Genomic DNA, 14,377 nt, shown 5'->3' with positions numbered 1-14,377 from the left:
AAGAAGAAGGGTCCGAGGTATGAAAAACTTCATTACAAGAGCGGCAGCTTTGAGCCTGATAAGAAAGTGTCTCTGTACTGTGCCGCTCTTCGCCAGAGAGAGAGAGAGAGAGAGAGAGAGAGAGAGAGAGAGAGAGAGAGATATGGACCACCAAGCCTTTGGCGATGTTGAACAGACCAAACATCACACACATCACTACATTCCCAGCTCCAACAAAATCACCGATCGATTTTGTGAGGGTCTTAACCCCTCCCCTAATGGGACGCCTTGTACGTAAAATCTTTGAAATCTTAAAAGAAGAAGATTCGTCCAGATTGGGATGACCAAGATGGCGGCGGCAGGAGAGGAGCCGAAAGTATTTTTGGGGTGCTGGAATTGACACTGGATGCTGATAGACATCATGGTTCAGTCTGCTGGAGTTTATCTGTCTCCTGGACCAATATCTTTGGTAGACTTGTCTCTTATAATGTCTTCGTTAGCCTTATCACTGATTGACGACTCGAAAATATATTTGTGTACGGACGGCAAAGTGGGTTTGTTTACACGCAGACATGTATGTATGTATGTATGTGTATATAATATATGTGTTTGTTGTATGTACATTTATATATACATATACATATATAAAATTTTAATTATATGTAATATATAATTTTTTTTAATATTATATATCATATATATATATATATATATATATATATATATATATATATATATATATATATATATATATATATATATAAAGATTAAGATTAAAAACAATTCAGATTTGGAGCAAATTCTAAACATTTCCACTAAATACCATTAGCCTTAACATACTATCCACACTAAACAAAAAAATAGAAAAAATAAAACTCTAACAGCATTATTTCAAAAGCAAATAATCACATTCATACTTTAGCCTACGACGACTCTCTAAAAAGCACAGCTGGTCGAAACTCCCTTATTATTCTGTAGGAATAATGAGCCTTGTGTGCCGGCAGCGTCTCTAAGAGTGGAGAAGTCTATTAGCCTTAATTCATCATCTCTATATTGCAGTAATGACTCTGTGTGTGTGTGTGTGTGTGTGTGTGTGTGTGTGTGTGTGTGTGTGTGTGTGTGTGTGTTTGACTCGTTTAACCCCAGCTATTCGTAAAGCGGAGCCCTTTTGACTCGGTGGTAATCCTCAAGTATTTCTTTGTGCGTTTGCTGAACACACTTAGCCCTAAAACGCATCTCTCTCTCTCTCTCTCTCTCTCTCTCTCTCTCTCTCTCTCTCTCTCTCTCTCTCTCTCTCTCTCTCTCTCTTCTGTCTTCTGTTGTAAGATTACATAACATTTATACTGTGAATATATATACAGTAGATATACTTATCAAACCATAATTTTCTCTCTCTCTCTCTCTTTCTCTCTTCTCTTGTAAGATTACATAACATTTATACTGTGAATATGTAAGCTATACAGATATAGTTATCAAACCATAATTTTTTTCCCTCTCTCTCTCTCTCTCTCTCTCTCTCTCTCTCTCTCTCTCTCTCTCTCTCTCTCTCTCTCTCTCTCTGTAAGATTGCATAACATATATACTGTGAATATAGATAGATATAAATATATATACTGTGAATATAGATAGATATATAAATATATATATATATACATACATATATATATATATATATATATATATATATATAGATAGATAGATAGATAGATAGATAGATAGATTGATACATAGATACATAGATATAGTTATCAAATCAAATTTTCTCTCTCTCTCATAACCGGTATATGTACAGTTGGATATACGCATCTATCTCATACGGACGAACGAACATACACACACACACACGGAAAAAGAGATAAAGAAAGAAAGAATAAACGAAAGAATGAAAAGGCGCCAAAATACAGCACTCGAGGATCTTATTCTTCATAACAAAACATATAAATAAACAAACAAGTACATTGTAAACACAAATAAAAAGCTCCTCTTTTCCCACACTTCGCCTCCCTCTCTCTCTCTCTCTCTCTCTCTCTCTCTCTCTCTCTCTCTCTCTCTCTCTCTCTCTCTCTCTCAACATTCCCTATTCCCTTATGCTGCACCCCAGTGCTAAGAAGAGAGAGAGAGAGAGAGAGAGAGAGAGAGAGAGAGAGAGAGAGAGAGAGAGAGAGAGAGAGAGAGAGCAAAGTTATGGTTTGATAACTAAATATATTCACAGCATATATGTTGTGTAATCTTACAACAGAAGAGAGAGAGAGAGAGAGAGAGAGAGAGAGAGAGAGAGAGAGAGAGAGAGAGAGAGAGAGAGAGCGGCAGGGAACAGACAGGACCACCCAAGCAGCGGGGCCACATCTTGTCGGTGCCAAATAACGGCCACATGGCACTGGCACAGACGCGCGTACACGCATGCGCACATAACCCCTAAACTCACACATACACACACACACACACACGCACACCTAATAAACATTTGTAAACACAGAGTAAACAGATTATTAAATCATGCACACGTTTAGGATCCATGTTTAAAGGCTCTCTCTCTCTCTCTCTCTCTCTCTCTCTCTCTCTCTCTCTCTCTCTCTCTCTCTCTCTCTCTCTCTCTCATGCTTCCCACTGACCGACCTAAGGGGACAATGAATAAATGACAGATTCTAAGTGTCCTCACATCGTCATTTAGATTAAGATGCAGTGAGCAGTGGACGTGGAGAGAGAGAGAGAGAGAGAGAGAGAGAGAGAGAGAGAGAGAGAGAGAGAGAGAGAGAGAGAGAGTGAATCTTGTTATGCAATGCGAAAGCTTGTGAGCTGTCAAACTACATTCATACATATGTTGGCCTTTAAAGAAAAATCAGTTACATCATGTAACATCTCTAGTACTAATTAGTGTAATAAGCGTCTGCGTCTCTCTCTCTCTCTCTCTCTCTCTCTCTCTGACTACTAGGCAAATTATGATTGTAAAAATTACGACTAAATTATTTTTATTAAATAAAACTTCGCTAAACTTCATCGATTCTTTTCGAAATTTTCGTTCTTAAGCGTGTTAATAATTTGAGGTCTAATTCGGCAAGTCTAAATTGGATTTTGAAAACCTATTAAAAATTACAAACTGAATAATACAACAAAAAATGGCACGTAGTTTGTACTTCATTTTCTTAACTTGTGTTTAATTTTATAACAATCTTGCCATTTGAAAACAACTAGTAGTCTTAGGACCTAACTACGCCTATGAAAACGGCTCTCTAGGACCTAACTACGCCTAGTACAAGTAGTAGTAGTAGTACTTGTTGTAGTAGTAGTAGTAGTAGTAGTAGGGAATGCCCTTGAAAACAAGTCACTCTACTTTCTACTCCTAAGGCCTAACTACGCCTATACAACGGCTCTCTCGAAAAGGGACTTTAAGCGTACTTTCAGATTTGCCTAAAGTTTACTCAACTCTTAGTCTGCGACTTGCTCCGTCTTATTAAACGAGTATCACATCATGAACCATCAACAGAAAAAAGAAGAAAAAATGCGATATAACAATAAAAAAAAGAGTTTAAGTGCTTAACACAAGTTCCTAAGTTAAAACGGTTAGTGAATCTAGAGAATGTCAAATTAAAATCAGTAATATCTGCAAGTGAATAGAAATGTTGTTATTATAAATTTAAAGGTGCATCGACACTGCAGTAAAATGGAATATGGAATACAGAGTTTAGGACAAAGGCCAAGCACTGGGACCTATGAGGTCATTCAGCGCTGGAAAGGAAATTGAGAGGAGGTAGGTTTGAAAGGTGTAACAGGAGGAAAATTTCACAGTTGCATTATTAAATAATTGTCAGGAGATGGTTGATAGCAAGATGGGGGGAAAGAGAATATGAACGGAGGTGCAGTAAAAGGAATGAAATGGGTTGCAGCTAGGGGCCGAGGGGACGCTGCAAAGAAGCTTTAGGAATGCCAACAGTGCACATCGTGAGGTGCACTGACGGCACTAAACGCCCCCACCCCGCCAATGGGGAACACTGCAGCAAAACATGTCATAAACACAGGTCACTAACTTATCGCAGGCACATCACAAACAGGTTGAATACTTGTCATAGACTTATGGGTATTTCTGACCAGTGCCTCGAATGGTTATCCAGCATTTGCCAAACGTTCGTTCTCCCTTTGCGGTCGTCGACTTGTCTTCAACTTGTGTGTGACATGCATGCAATAAGTTGCCGACACGTGTTTATGACATGTTTTGTACTCTTGTGTGGAAACATCCTTAGATATCGCAAGTAGGTAACACATTTTCTTACCAAGGGGCTCACAACCCTTCATACCTTTCCAAGATATTACAGTTACCTTGGAGAGAGAGAGAGAGAGAGAGAGAGAGAGAGAGAGAGAGAGAGAGAGAGAGAGAGAGAGAGAGAGAGAGAGAAATGAAGTCAGTTTGTGAGTTGCAGATTAGCAGGACGTAACAACACGCATTAAACCTGAGAACGTCCCATTTTAATACCACCATATCCGGGCCTTCGGGACAGGAATTACAATGAGAACCTGTCGTCCCAGAGAGAGAGAGAGAGAGAGAGGATTACTTCTCACAAGAGTGGGGAAAGAGAGAAAGGATTTAATCCGATATTAAAAATACTAAAGAGAGAGAGAGAGAAAGGAAGAGATATTAAAAATAATAGAGAGAAAGAGAGAGAGAGAGAGATTATCTAATGTGTTCTAACAGACTATGACATAAGCCTCATCATGTCCATAATGTAATATCAAATGTTGTTGGCATCCACTTCCCCCTCCCCCCGCCCCACAACACCCAGTCCCCCTCTCCACAACACCCTAAAAAAACAACAACACACAAACGCCACAAAGACACGTCACAAACATAAACTAATAAACCGAGGTGAATAGATTCTACCAACCGCTAAATCAACACGCCCCGTCTGCACACAGAGAGAGAGAGAGAGAGAGAGAGAGAGAGAGAGAGAGAGAGAGAGAGAGAGAGAGAGAGAGAGAGAGAAAGGATTAGTCCATACATACTGAGAGAGAAAGAGAGGGTTGTTAAACACACGAGAGAGAGAGAGAGAGAGAAGAGAGGATTAGTCTTACGAGAGGGAGAAAGAGAGAAATGATTAGTCCATACAAACTCGAGAGAGAAAGAGAGAAAGAGAGAGGAGAGAGAGAGAGAGAGAGAGAGAGAGAGAGAGAGAGAGAGAGAGAGAGAGAGAAGATTAGCTCTTACGAGAGGGAGAAAGAGAGAAAAGATTAGTCCATACAAACTCGAGAGAGAAAGAGAGGGTTGTTAAACACACGAGAGAGAGAGAGAGAGAGAGAGAGAGAGAGAGAGAGAGAGAGAGAGAGAGAGATTCGTTCTTATAAGAGAGAGAGAGAGAGAAAGGATAAATCCATACGTAATCGAGAGACAGAGAAAGAGAGAGTTATTAAACACACGAGTGAGTGAGATCGAGTGAGAGAAAGAGAGAGAGAGATGCTGGGGGTTGAGGGGAGAGGCAGGCGGAGGAGGAGAGGGGAGATGACAGGGAGAACGGGGCGGGGCGGGGGGTTATTTCATTATGTGCTTAATCGTCCGTGGCCATCACTTCACCAGGCACGCGATACCCACCTCTTAATTTCCCCCCCCCCCCTCCCTCATTCGCTTAATTTCCGCACGTCCGTCTTCTATCAGCTACTGTTTCCCGCATCAAACTCAGAAGACTTTCATTAAGTCCATCAAACTCAGAAGACTTTCATTAAGTCCATCAAACTCACAAGACTTTCATTAAGTCCGTCAAACTCACGAGAATTTAATTAAGTCCATATTTATTAATCCTGAACGAGAGGAGATTCTCTACGTTCATTGTGATGATAAACCTTAGGAGGTTGCTGGTGATTCTTGTGGCTTCTGTTCAGTTTATTCCCCACCTATTTTTTTTTTCCTCGACGTCATCTGTTCAGTTTATTCCCCACTGAGTTGTTCTGTCCAGTTTATTCCCCACCTATTTTTTTTTTTTTTTGATGTCATCGGCTCAGTTTGTTCCCCACTGGTGTGTTCTGTTCAGTTTATTCCCCACCTATTTTTTTTCTCGATGTCATCTGTTCAGTTTATTCCCCACTGAGTTGTTCTGTTCAGTTTATTCCCCACCTATTTTTTTTTTTTTCGATGTCATCTGTTCAGTTTATTCCCCACTGATGTCTTCTGTTCAGTTTATTCCCTCATCGATGTCATCTGTTCGGTTTATTCCCCACCAATGTCCACTGTTCAGTTTATTCCCCACTGATGTCTTCTGTTCGATTTATTCCCCACTTATATCTCCTGTTCATTTTATTCCACACCGATGTCTTCCGTTCAGTTTATTCCCCACTGGTGTCCTCTTTTCAATTTATTCTCCATCAGTGTCTTCTGTTCAATTTATTCCCCACCAATGTCTTCTGCTAAGTTTATTCCCCACCGATCTCTTCTGTTCAGTTTAATCCCAACTCATGTCTTCTGTTCAATTTATTCCCAACTCATGTCTTCTGTTCAATTTATTAAGCTGAACAGAAGAAAGTGAAGAGAAGTGGGGGGGGAATAAATATGACAGAAGACATTGGTGGAGAATAAGTTGAACAGAAGATATCCATCTAATTCCCTAACAATTGTCTTCTGTTCAATTTATTTCCCAATCAATGTCCTCTGTTCAATTTATTCCCCCACCAATGTCTTCTGTTCAATTTATCCCCGGAACGATGTCTTCTGTTCAGTTTATTCCCCACTAATGTCCTCTGTTCAATTTATTCTTCACTGATGTCTGTTGTTCAATTTATTCCCCACCGATCTCTTTTATTCAATTGATTCTCCACCGATGTCTTCTGATCACTGTATCCAACACTGATGTCTTCCTTTCACTTTATTCCATTACAATTTCTTCCCCATTGATGTCTTCTGTTCAAGCTTATTCCCCATCGACCTCTTGTATTCTACTGATTCCCCACCGATGTCTTCAGATCAATTTATCCCACACTGATGTCTTCTGTTCAATTTATTCCCTTACAGTTTCTTCCCCACTGATGTCTTCTGTTAATTTTATTCCCCAGCCCAGCTTTTTTTTCTTCTTCTTTTAAGAAATGACGGAAGCTAACGTTAAATTCTGCTTTCTTGTTAAACATACCACTTCCGTCGATGCCTCGTCTTCCCGCCCCTGTGAAGGACTGAAATGACACTGAACACACTGCGTGCACACCCAGGGGCGCGGCCTGGCGCCATACGTACCTTCGACCCATAATTTTTGGACGTTGGTGAGGAGCGTGGCGCTCTTGAGACCGACGCAGAAGGTGGCGAGAACGAGCAGCGCCACGAACAATACTTTTCCGGCATGTCTTTGCGAGAATGTCCCCAGCTGCAACAGCTGGTATTGTAACTTGGTCCGTACCCACAGGGTCGCCCGACTACCGGTCGCTCTACCCTGGAAGAAGAAGAAGGACAAGAAGGACGATTAGGAGACGGGTATATTAGTCAGGTGGAAAAATTTAATGGCTAAAATTGGTACATTGATATGGAACGTAAGGCCGATGATATGCTGGAAAATGGTGTTACTTCAACTCCTGTGAAGGTAGCTATACGGTTATTGTGCCTTACAGATGGAAAGTCAGTAATATGATAAAATAATTTCTTGTTTATGAACACACACACACACACGAGAGAGAGAGAGAGAGAGAGAGAGAGAGAGAGAGAGAGAGAGAGAGAGAGAGAGAGAGAGAGAGAGAGAGAGAGAGAGAGAGAGAGATTTTTTCAGTAACACATGGATCTGTCGTAAGTGGATTCCTGTAAGAGAAAAAGTAATCCATAAAAAATCGCTTTTCAATAACACCCTTTGACATTTGCGACAAAATGAGAGAGAGAGAGAGAGAGAGAGAGAGAGAGAGAGAGAGAGAGAGAGAGAGAGAGAGAGTTTATGGCCTATAGATATCATCAAACGAAGATAATGGCTTGCCGCCATATTTCAACTCATACGCTAGTCTATAATCATGCCTTTTGCTTTCTCTCCTTTCGTTTTCTACTTATTCGCTCCACTTTCTGTTAATTAATCCTCTCATTTTCCTTCTTCCTATTCGTTCACTCTTTCTAAACCCCCTTCCTTTCTCACATCCGTTGATTGATTGAGTTATGAAATTTAGGCCGTCAAATCAAACACTGGGGCACTTTCTGCCATTCAGCGCTTCAGACAGTAGGGAGTTCGTGTGGTTGGACAGCAAAGTAAAAGAGATCCTGAAAATAAAGGAGATAAAGTACAAGGATTTAAAGAAGGAACTTTAAGAAAACTCCGCATATGAACGGAGGTACAGTAAAAGGAATGAAAGGGGTTGCGGCTAGGGCCCGAAGGGACGCTGCAAAGATCCTTATAAGCAATGCCTACAGTGCACCGCGTGAGGTGCCCTGGTGGCACCATCCCTTTACGAGGACGGAAAACACGGTGATAAATATTTAGTGGTGAAATAGATGCATGTGTTTTACGAATAAAATTCGGATTTTGTTGAATTCTTAAATAATTTCAAACATACATAATTATGGCCATTAAAATAGCATTAGTGGCCCCCCCCCCACAAAAAAAGTGTCGGGATGTTGAATTCCCTTTTCTTCTGTATTCCCCGATACCTGATATTACCTGAGAATATTAGTTGGAGGAACGATCTTGTCATAAGCTGGGTTTTGATAATCTGGATAATCAATAATCATCTCTCCCGTTTTCTCTTCTTAGAGGCATCATTAACCTTGATTTTACGTCAAGGTCAGTCGCTAATCGCTAATATTGTCGTGGGCAAATCAGCCTGTAATTAGCGATTAACAATTACATGATTTTAAATAAGGCAGAATCATATTTAAGTATACTTGACGTAAGTTGCAAGTTCAAATGCTTCTTTCTCTCTCTCTCTCTAATGAAACCAACAGATTTATTTCTTAAATAATCCAGTTGGATAGAGAACGCTTATAAAGTTTACTTAAGGCGTAACGCCAGATAATTTCCTATCAGTCAATCAAGCCTCTTCGTAAACAGACATCACGGACTAATAAAATGTCGCGACGCTACTTTTTTCATCCAGCGAATCAACAAATCAAAGTGATTGGATCGTTATATTAGCTTAATTAAGCATTTGGACTTACGGTTAGTTCGTTAGCACAGTTTATCGGCACTTAGTGCGATTTCCGGACTTTTCCTCTTGACATTAGTATGGTGTTGGACTTTCGGTCATTTAATTAACTGGACATTGACTTCCGGTCATTCAATTAGCTGGACGCTGGACTTCCCGTCATTTAATTCTTAATGTATTCTGCGTTCCCTTACTTCATTACTCAGCTGTTGGACTTATTTTCATTCCAGAAATGTTACGCAGGCCTGAGAATTGGACTTTCATCGGCCTTTTCGTAAATAGGTTACTGGACTTTCGGTCATCTTACCACCTAGTTCTTGGACTTGCGGTCATTTCCTCTGAAAAATCTTGGACTTATATTGGACTTTCGGTCATTAAACTCGAGGTATTGGTTGGACTTTCGGTCATTTCCTTCGAGAGACTTTGGACTTCTGGTCATTTCTTTCGAGAGATGTTGGACTTTCGATCCTTTCCTTCTATTGATATTGGACTTCCGGTCTTTAATTCGAAAGATATTGGACTTTCGGTTATTTCACCGGATAAATATTGGACTTTCGGTCATTTTATCGGATAAATTTTGGACTTTCGGTCGTCTCATTCGACAGATATTGGACTCACGGTCATTCAGCACTAATATACTGAACTTTCGTATATTTACCGGTAAGATATTGGACTTCCGATCCTATGACCAAGAGGATATTGGGACTTTTCGCTGAATCAGTAAAGTTCGAATTTCCTGTTGGTAAACAGGATTAGGTAAATTTAGGGCTTTGCATCATCAACACGGCGGACTTCCGTCTATTTTACTGGTATCAGTTTGGACTTTACCGATTCCATGTTATATTGCCCTTAAGTACATTTTAACATAATCTTCTTGTTAATCCATGAATGATACGTATACTTATTTGATACATGTATCATACTTATACGATAGATGTATTATACTTATTAGATACATGTCATAGTTGTTTGATTCATGTATCATACTTATTCCATACATGTATAATACTTATTTCATACATGTATCATACTTATTCCATACATGTATCATACTTGTTTGAGATAAGATTCCATACATGTATCATACTTGTTTGATACTTATCTGATACAGGTATCTTACTAAATTGACTTATTTCTGGTCGGACGGACGGGCGTAGAACGCTATAAACGAGAAGATACAGGTCTTTTTGTCAACTTGTGGATACGACATAGTTTTGTCATTTCGGCTACAATGGTTTTGGCTTATTCCTTTAATTCATTCAATTTTTATGTTTATTATTAGTACCATGTGGGATTTTTACACTGTTCTTAGTATAATAATATGGTACTTGTCTGTTTTGTTGGTAAAAAAAAAAAAAAAAAACGTACAAAATGCGCCGAAGTTACGTCGGCACAAATCGAGTTTTGTGTACAGCCGCTACAGCGCATAATCAAGGCCACCGAAAATAGATCCATCTTTCGGTGGTCTCGGTATAATGCTGCATGAGCCGCGGCCAATGAAACTTTAACCACGGCCCGGTGGTGGCCTATCCTGAATAGTTGCCAGACGCACGATCATGGCTAACTTTAACCTTAATTAAATTGAAAAATACTAAGGCTAGGGGGCCGCAATTTGGTATGTTGACGATTGGAGGGTGATGATCAACATGCCAATTTGCAGCCCTGTAGCCTCAGTAGATTTTAAGACAGAATAAAGTGCGGACGGACAGACAAAGCCGGCACAATAGTTTTCTTTTACCGAAAACTGAAAAAGGACATTCCCTTTCTATCAGTAATATGTGAGAACCTTTCTCTTCGAAAAATACTGGATATTTCTGTCATTGATTGGTCAGCTTAATAATCTTTTTGTATTTCAACAATAGGAAGAGCAGTGTTCTTCAGGATTAGTGAGCGAAACATACATTATTCAATACGGTCATGGAATTTGGTATATACTGCACCATACACCAGTATATGGGAATTTGTCACCTGTCTTTCAGACGTGAGAGTTTGTCATCAAATGAATAATGATGATGAGAAGGTTTGCGTCATTTGAGAAACATGAAGAAGGCGACCTTGGAAATTTGATGAAACAAATTTCTGCCCTCTGAAAGTCGTAAATATGAATACTACTGAAATTCATTTGCTTGTTTTCACTCAAACGTCCGTAGGGCGGCAGTGGCGTCAGTGCACCTCGCGTGGTGCACTGTAGGCATTACTTAAGGGTCTTTGCATTGTCCCTTCGGCCCCTAGCTGCAACCTCTTTCATTCCTTTTACAGTACCTCCGTTCATATTTTCTTTCTTCTGTCTTACTTTCCACCCTCTCCTAACAATTGTTTCATGGTGCAACTGAGAGGTTTTCCTCCTGTTACACCTTTCAGACTTTTTTTTTACTGTCAATTTCCCTTCCAGCGCTGAATGACCTTATAGGTCCCAGTGCTTGGCCCTTGGCCTAAATTCGACATTCCATTCCATCTCATCTCTGTTAAACATGAAAAGCATCACTTGGAGAAATGAGGAGAAAGATCTAGTAGGAAAGAATGAATATTTACTTCAGTTGAGAAGATCAAAAGAATAAATTCTACATTATTATTCTGCCGTAAGCCTCCCCTGGCGGAAATACCCCACAGAACGATTGATTCGTGAAAATTTGGCTGTAAGGCTAAGCACTGGGACGCTTTCAACCATTCGGGGCTTAAGGTGAAAAGAGGGAGTTGGAGTGGCTGGACAGCAAGATGGAAGAAGGAAGTGGGAACAGAGATAAAGTAAAAGGTAAAAAAGTAGGTACAGCTAGGAGTCGAATGGACGCTGCAAACGTGCTCTACTAATGTCTACAGTGGACTGACGGCTCTACTCTACTCTACCCCTCTACTGGAGCTCACAGAATGATGACCACTTTTGACAATGTGGTAATTTTACATTCTACAGGAAGAACCTGAGTTTACTCCTTCATACTTAATTATTGAATATAATTCAGTCAAAAGCAAGAACCGTTTAGCCCCTAGCTTCTAGTATTCCAGTTACAATGGGATGCTTGGCTGAATCGTGACTACGTGTTGGAAGAATTTCAAGGCACTTAGTCTTACTGTTGCTAGGCTACCTGAGGTTACATTAACATTATATTTAACATGGGAGTGATCGTGTTATGAAACATGTGAATAAAAATGGCTGATAAATCTGTATAATAGCTACCAATGTTTCTAACCTCTAACATTTTCTTTAATGGAAAATTTCTCATTGTACAAAATGAATAACTTATATGCGGTCCAATTGAATAAAAAAAATGTCAGCAAAAACTTTAAAGGCCAAGGAATTATTGAGAGAGAGAGAGAGAGAGAGAGAGAGAGAGAGAGAGAGAGAGAGAGAGAGAGAGAGAGAGAGATAAACTTGAGAGAGAGAGAGAGAGAGAGAGAGAGAGAGAGAGAGAGAGAGAGAGAGAGAGAGAGAGAGAGAGAGATAAACTTTATGTTATGTTAATGTATTTTCAGTAAAATTTTGGTCACTTTCAGAACAATTGCAATTTAACTTAGAGAGAGAGAGAGAGAGAGAGAGAGAGAGAGAGAGAGAGAGAATACTAAATGATTATGTACTATCAGTAGAAATTTGGTGTCTTTCAAAACTATTACATTATGACATTGAGAGAGAGAGAGAGCATCAACTAACTGACGATGTACTCTCATCAAAAACATGGTAACTTTTAAAACCTATTAGGCCCATACATAACTGGCCATAAAGAGTATGAGTGTATTTCGTACAGTGTATGAATGTATTTCATACACGGCATACAAGGCGTTACAGCACTTTGATAACAACTTTATACGATTAGACCTAACCGATGCTATGGCACGAAACCGCTTAGCCATTAAAGAAAGCGAAGTGTGTCAGTGGAATGAGCAGAGAGCAGAGTATGAATGGGTGTTGTAATGTTGAGAGAATGAGGAGAGAGAGAGAGAGAGAGAGAGAGAGAGAGAGAGAGAGAGAGAGAGAGATTTAGGGGGAGGGGAGAGAGATGGGGAAGGCAAGAGTATGGGTAGGTTACTGCACAGATGAGAGAGTGAGTGTGTGTGGTGTGTGTAGAGAACTTTTGGAGAGAAGGCATCTTTTCTCTCTCTCTCTCTCTCTCTCTCTCTCTCTCTCTCTCTCTCTCTCTCTCTTACAACGTTTCAAAGTCTACCTCTTGCCATTCCCGCCCCACTTGGCCCTCTTACAGCTACGCTTTTTGGCAGAGAAAAAAAATAAAGAAAAAAACTCGGTACAATGAAGGAACACGTTTATTATGCGTTCATTCCGCAAAGACCTTCAGCCAATTCCCCAAGAGCTCAGCGTAGTGCCAAAGAGCTCTGTGGCTCTTGGGTGGTGTTATGAGAGAGAGAGAGAGAGAGAGAGAGAGAGAGAGAGAGAGAGAGAGAGAGAGAGAGAGAGAGTCCCCAGCCAAGGATGTGGATGATGGTGTTGATCACCAAGATGGTGGTATTGGCTGAGGTTAGGGTCGAATGTATGGCGCCCTTCCTAGCTCGGCATTTACCTTGTTAATATGGGCGAGGGCGGTGCGGGCGTCAGCCCAGCTAGTTCTAGTACACAAGTCTTCATGCGGGCGGGACCCGGACGCCCACACCACGCCGCCCTCGCCAGCACTTTCTTCGCCTCCCACAGCGACTGCCATGTCACACCACACGATTCACAGGAAAGCCGCCTTGCCAGTTGCGGCTGCGCCTCCTTCGTCACCGTATACAGAAGGGGGCCAGCACGTTATAGCACCACGGGGGACGGTGGCCCCCATCCTTGCCACATCATCACACTTGGCACTCTCATAACACTGCACTCACAACACGTCGAACCTTACAACAAGAACAACCAGCGTCAACTAAACGTCGAATTTCCCCCACAACGTTGTCTTGTGGCCCCATCATGATGAGGGGCGGGGCTTGGGCGGAATCCCGCCCCAATCTCAGCTCCCTATTGGCTGGCTGCCGTTGTCATGGCAACGGGGCCGCCTGATTGTGGGCCACCCACCTTGCGGCCGCACAAGTGGCACCGCCAGAGTTACGATGATTATCGAACGATCGCCGGCAATGTTCTTGATTTGCGTCGAGTTTGTAACACCGACGCGTTCCGTCGCCGTGGACTGGAACCGTTGCGTCGCGAAAGCGTTGCTGAGGTCCTCTCGCGGGAGGAAAAAGGCCTCAGAAGCTCTGAAATAAATTTGCGATGTAAAATGAACCGGTCGCGTTGCCACAAGAGCGAGGCGCCTCAGACTCAACTGACAGAAACTCTGTTATAACCGTGTTTCCTTTTTCTTCAAATATTAGACTCAGGCGGCGAAAGAATAACGCCATT

The 14,377-nt window shown here is 41.1% G+C and overlaps 1 protein-coding gene across 1 annotated transcript in view; it reads right to left on the bottom strand.

Moving 5' to 3' along the window:
• The window catches only part of ptc (protein patched), a 118,179-nt gene extending 104,269 nt beyond the window's left edge, over positions 1-13,910 (bottom strand). Inside the window, exons 1-2 of the mRNA XM_067130854.1 lie at positions 13,566-13,910; positions 7,184-7,376 (exon numbers count right to left, since the gene is read on the bottom strand). Of these exons, the coding sequence (XP_066986955.1) occupies positions 7,184-7,376; positions 13,566-13,703 (331 nt within the window). The 5' untranslated portion in view covers positions 13,704-13,910. The remainder of the gene's footprint in view (positions 1-7,183; positions 7,377-13,565) is intronic.
• Positions 13,911-14,377: the final 467 nt, after the last annotated feature.

This window comes from Macrobrachium rosenbergii, chromosome 29, assembly GCF_040412425.1.
Source record: "Macrobrachium rosenbergii isolate ZJJX-2024 chromosome 29, ASM4041242v1, whole genome shotgun sequence".
In the NCBI taxonomy this organism is placed as follows: domain Eukaryota; kingdom Metazoa; phylum Arthropoda; class Malacostraca; order Decapoda; family Palaemonidae; genus Macrobrachium; species Macrobrachium rosenbergii.
This window is presented reverse-complemented; position numbering and strand designations above follow the sequence as displayed.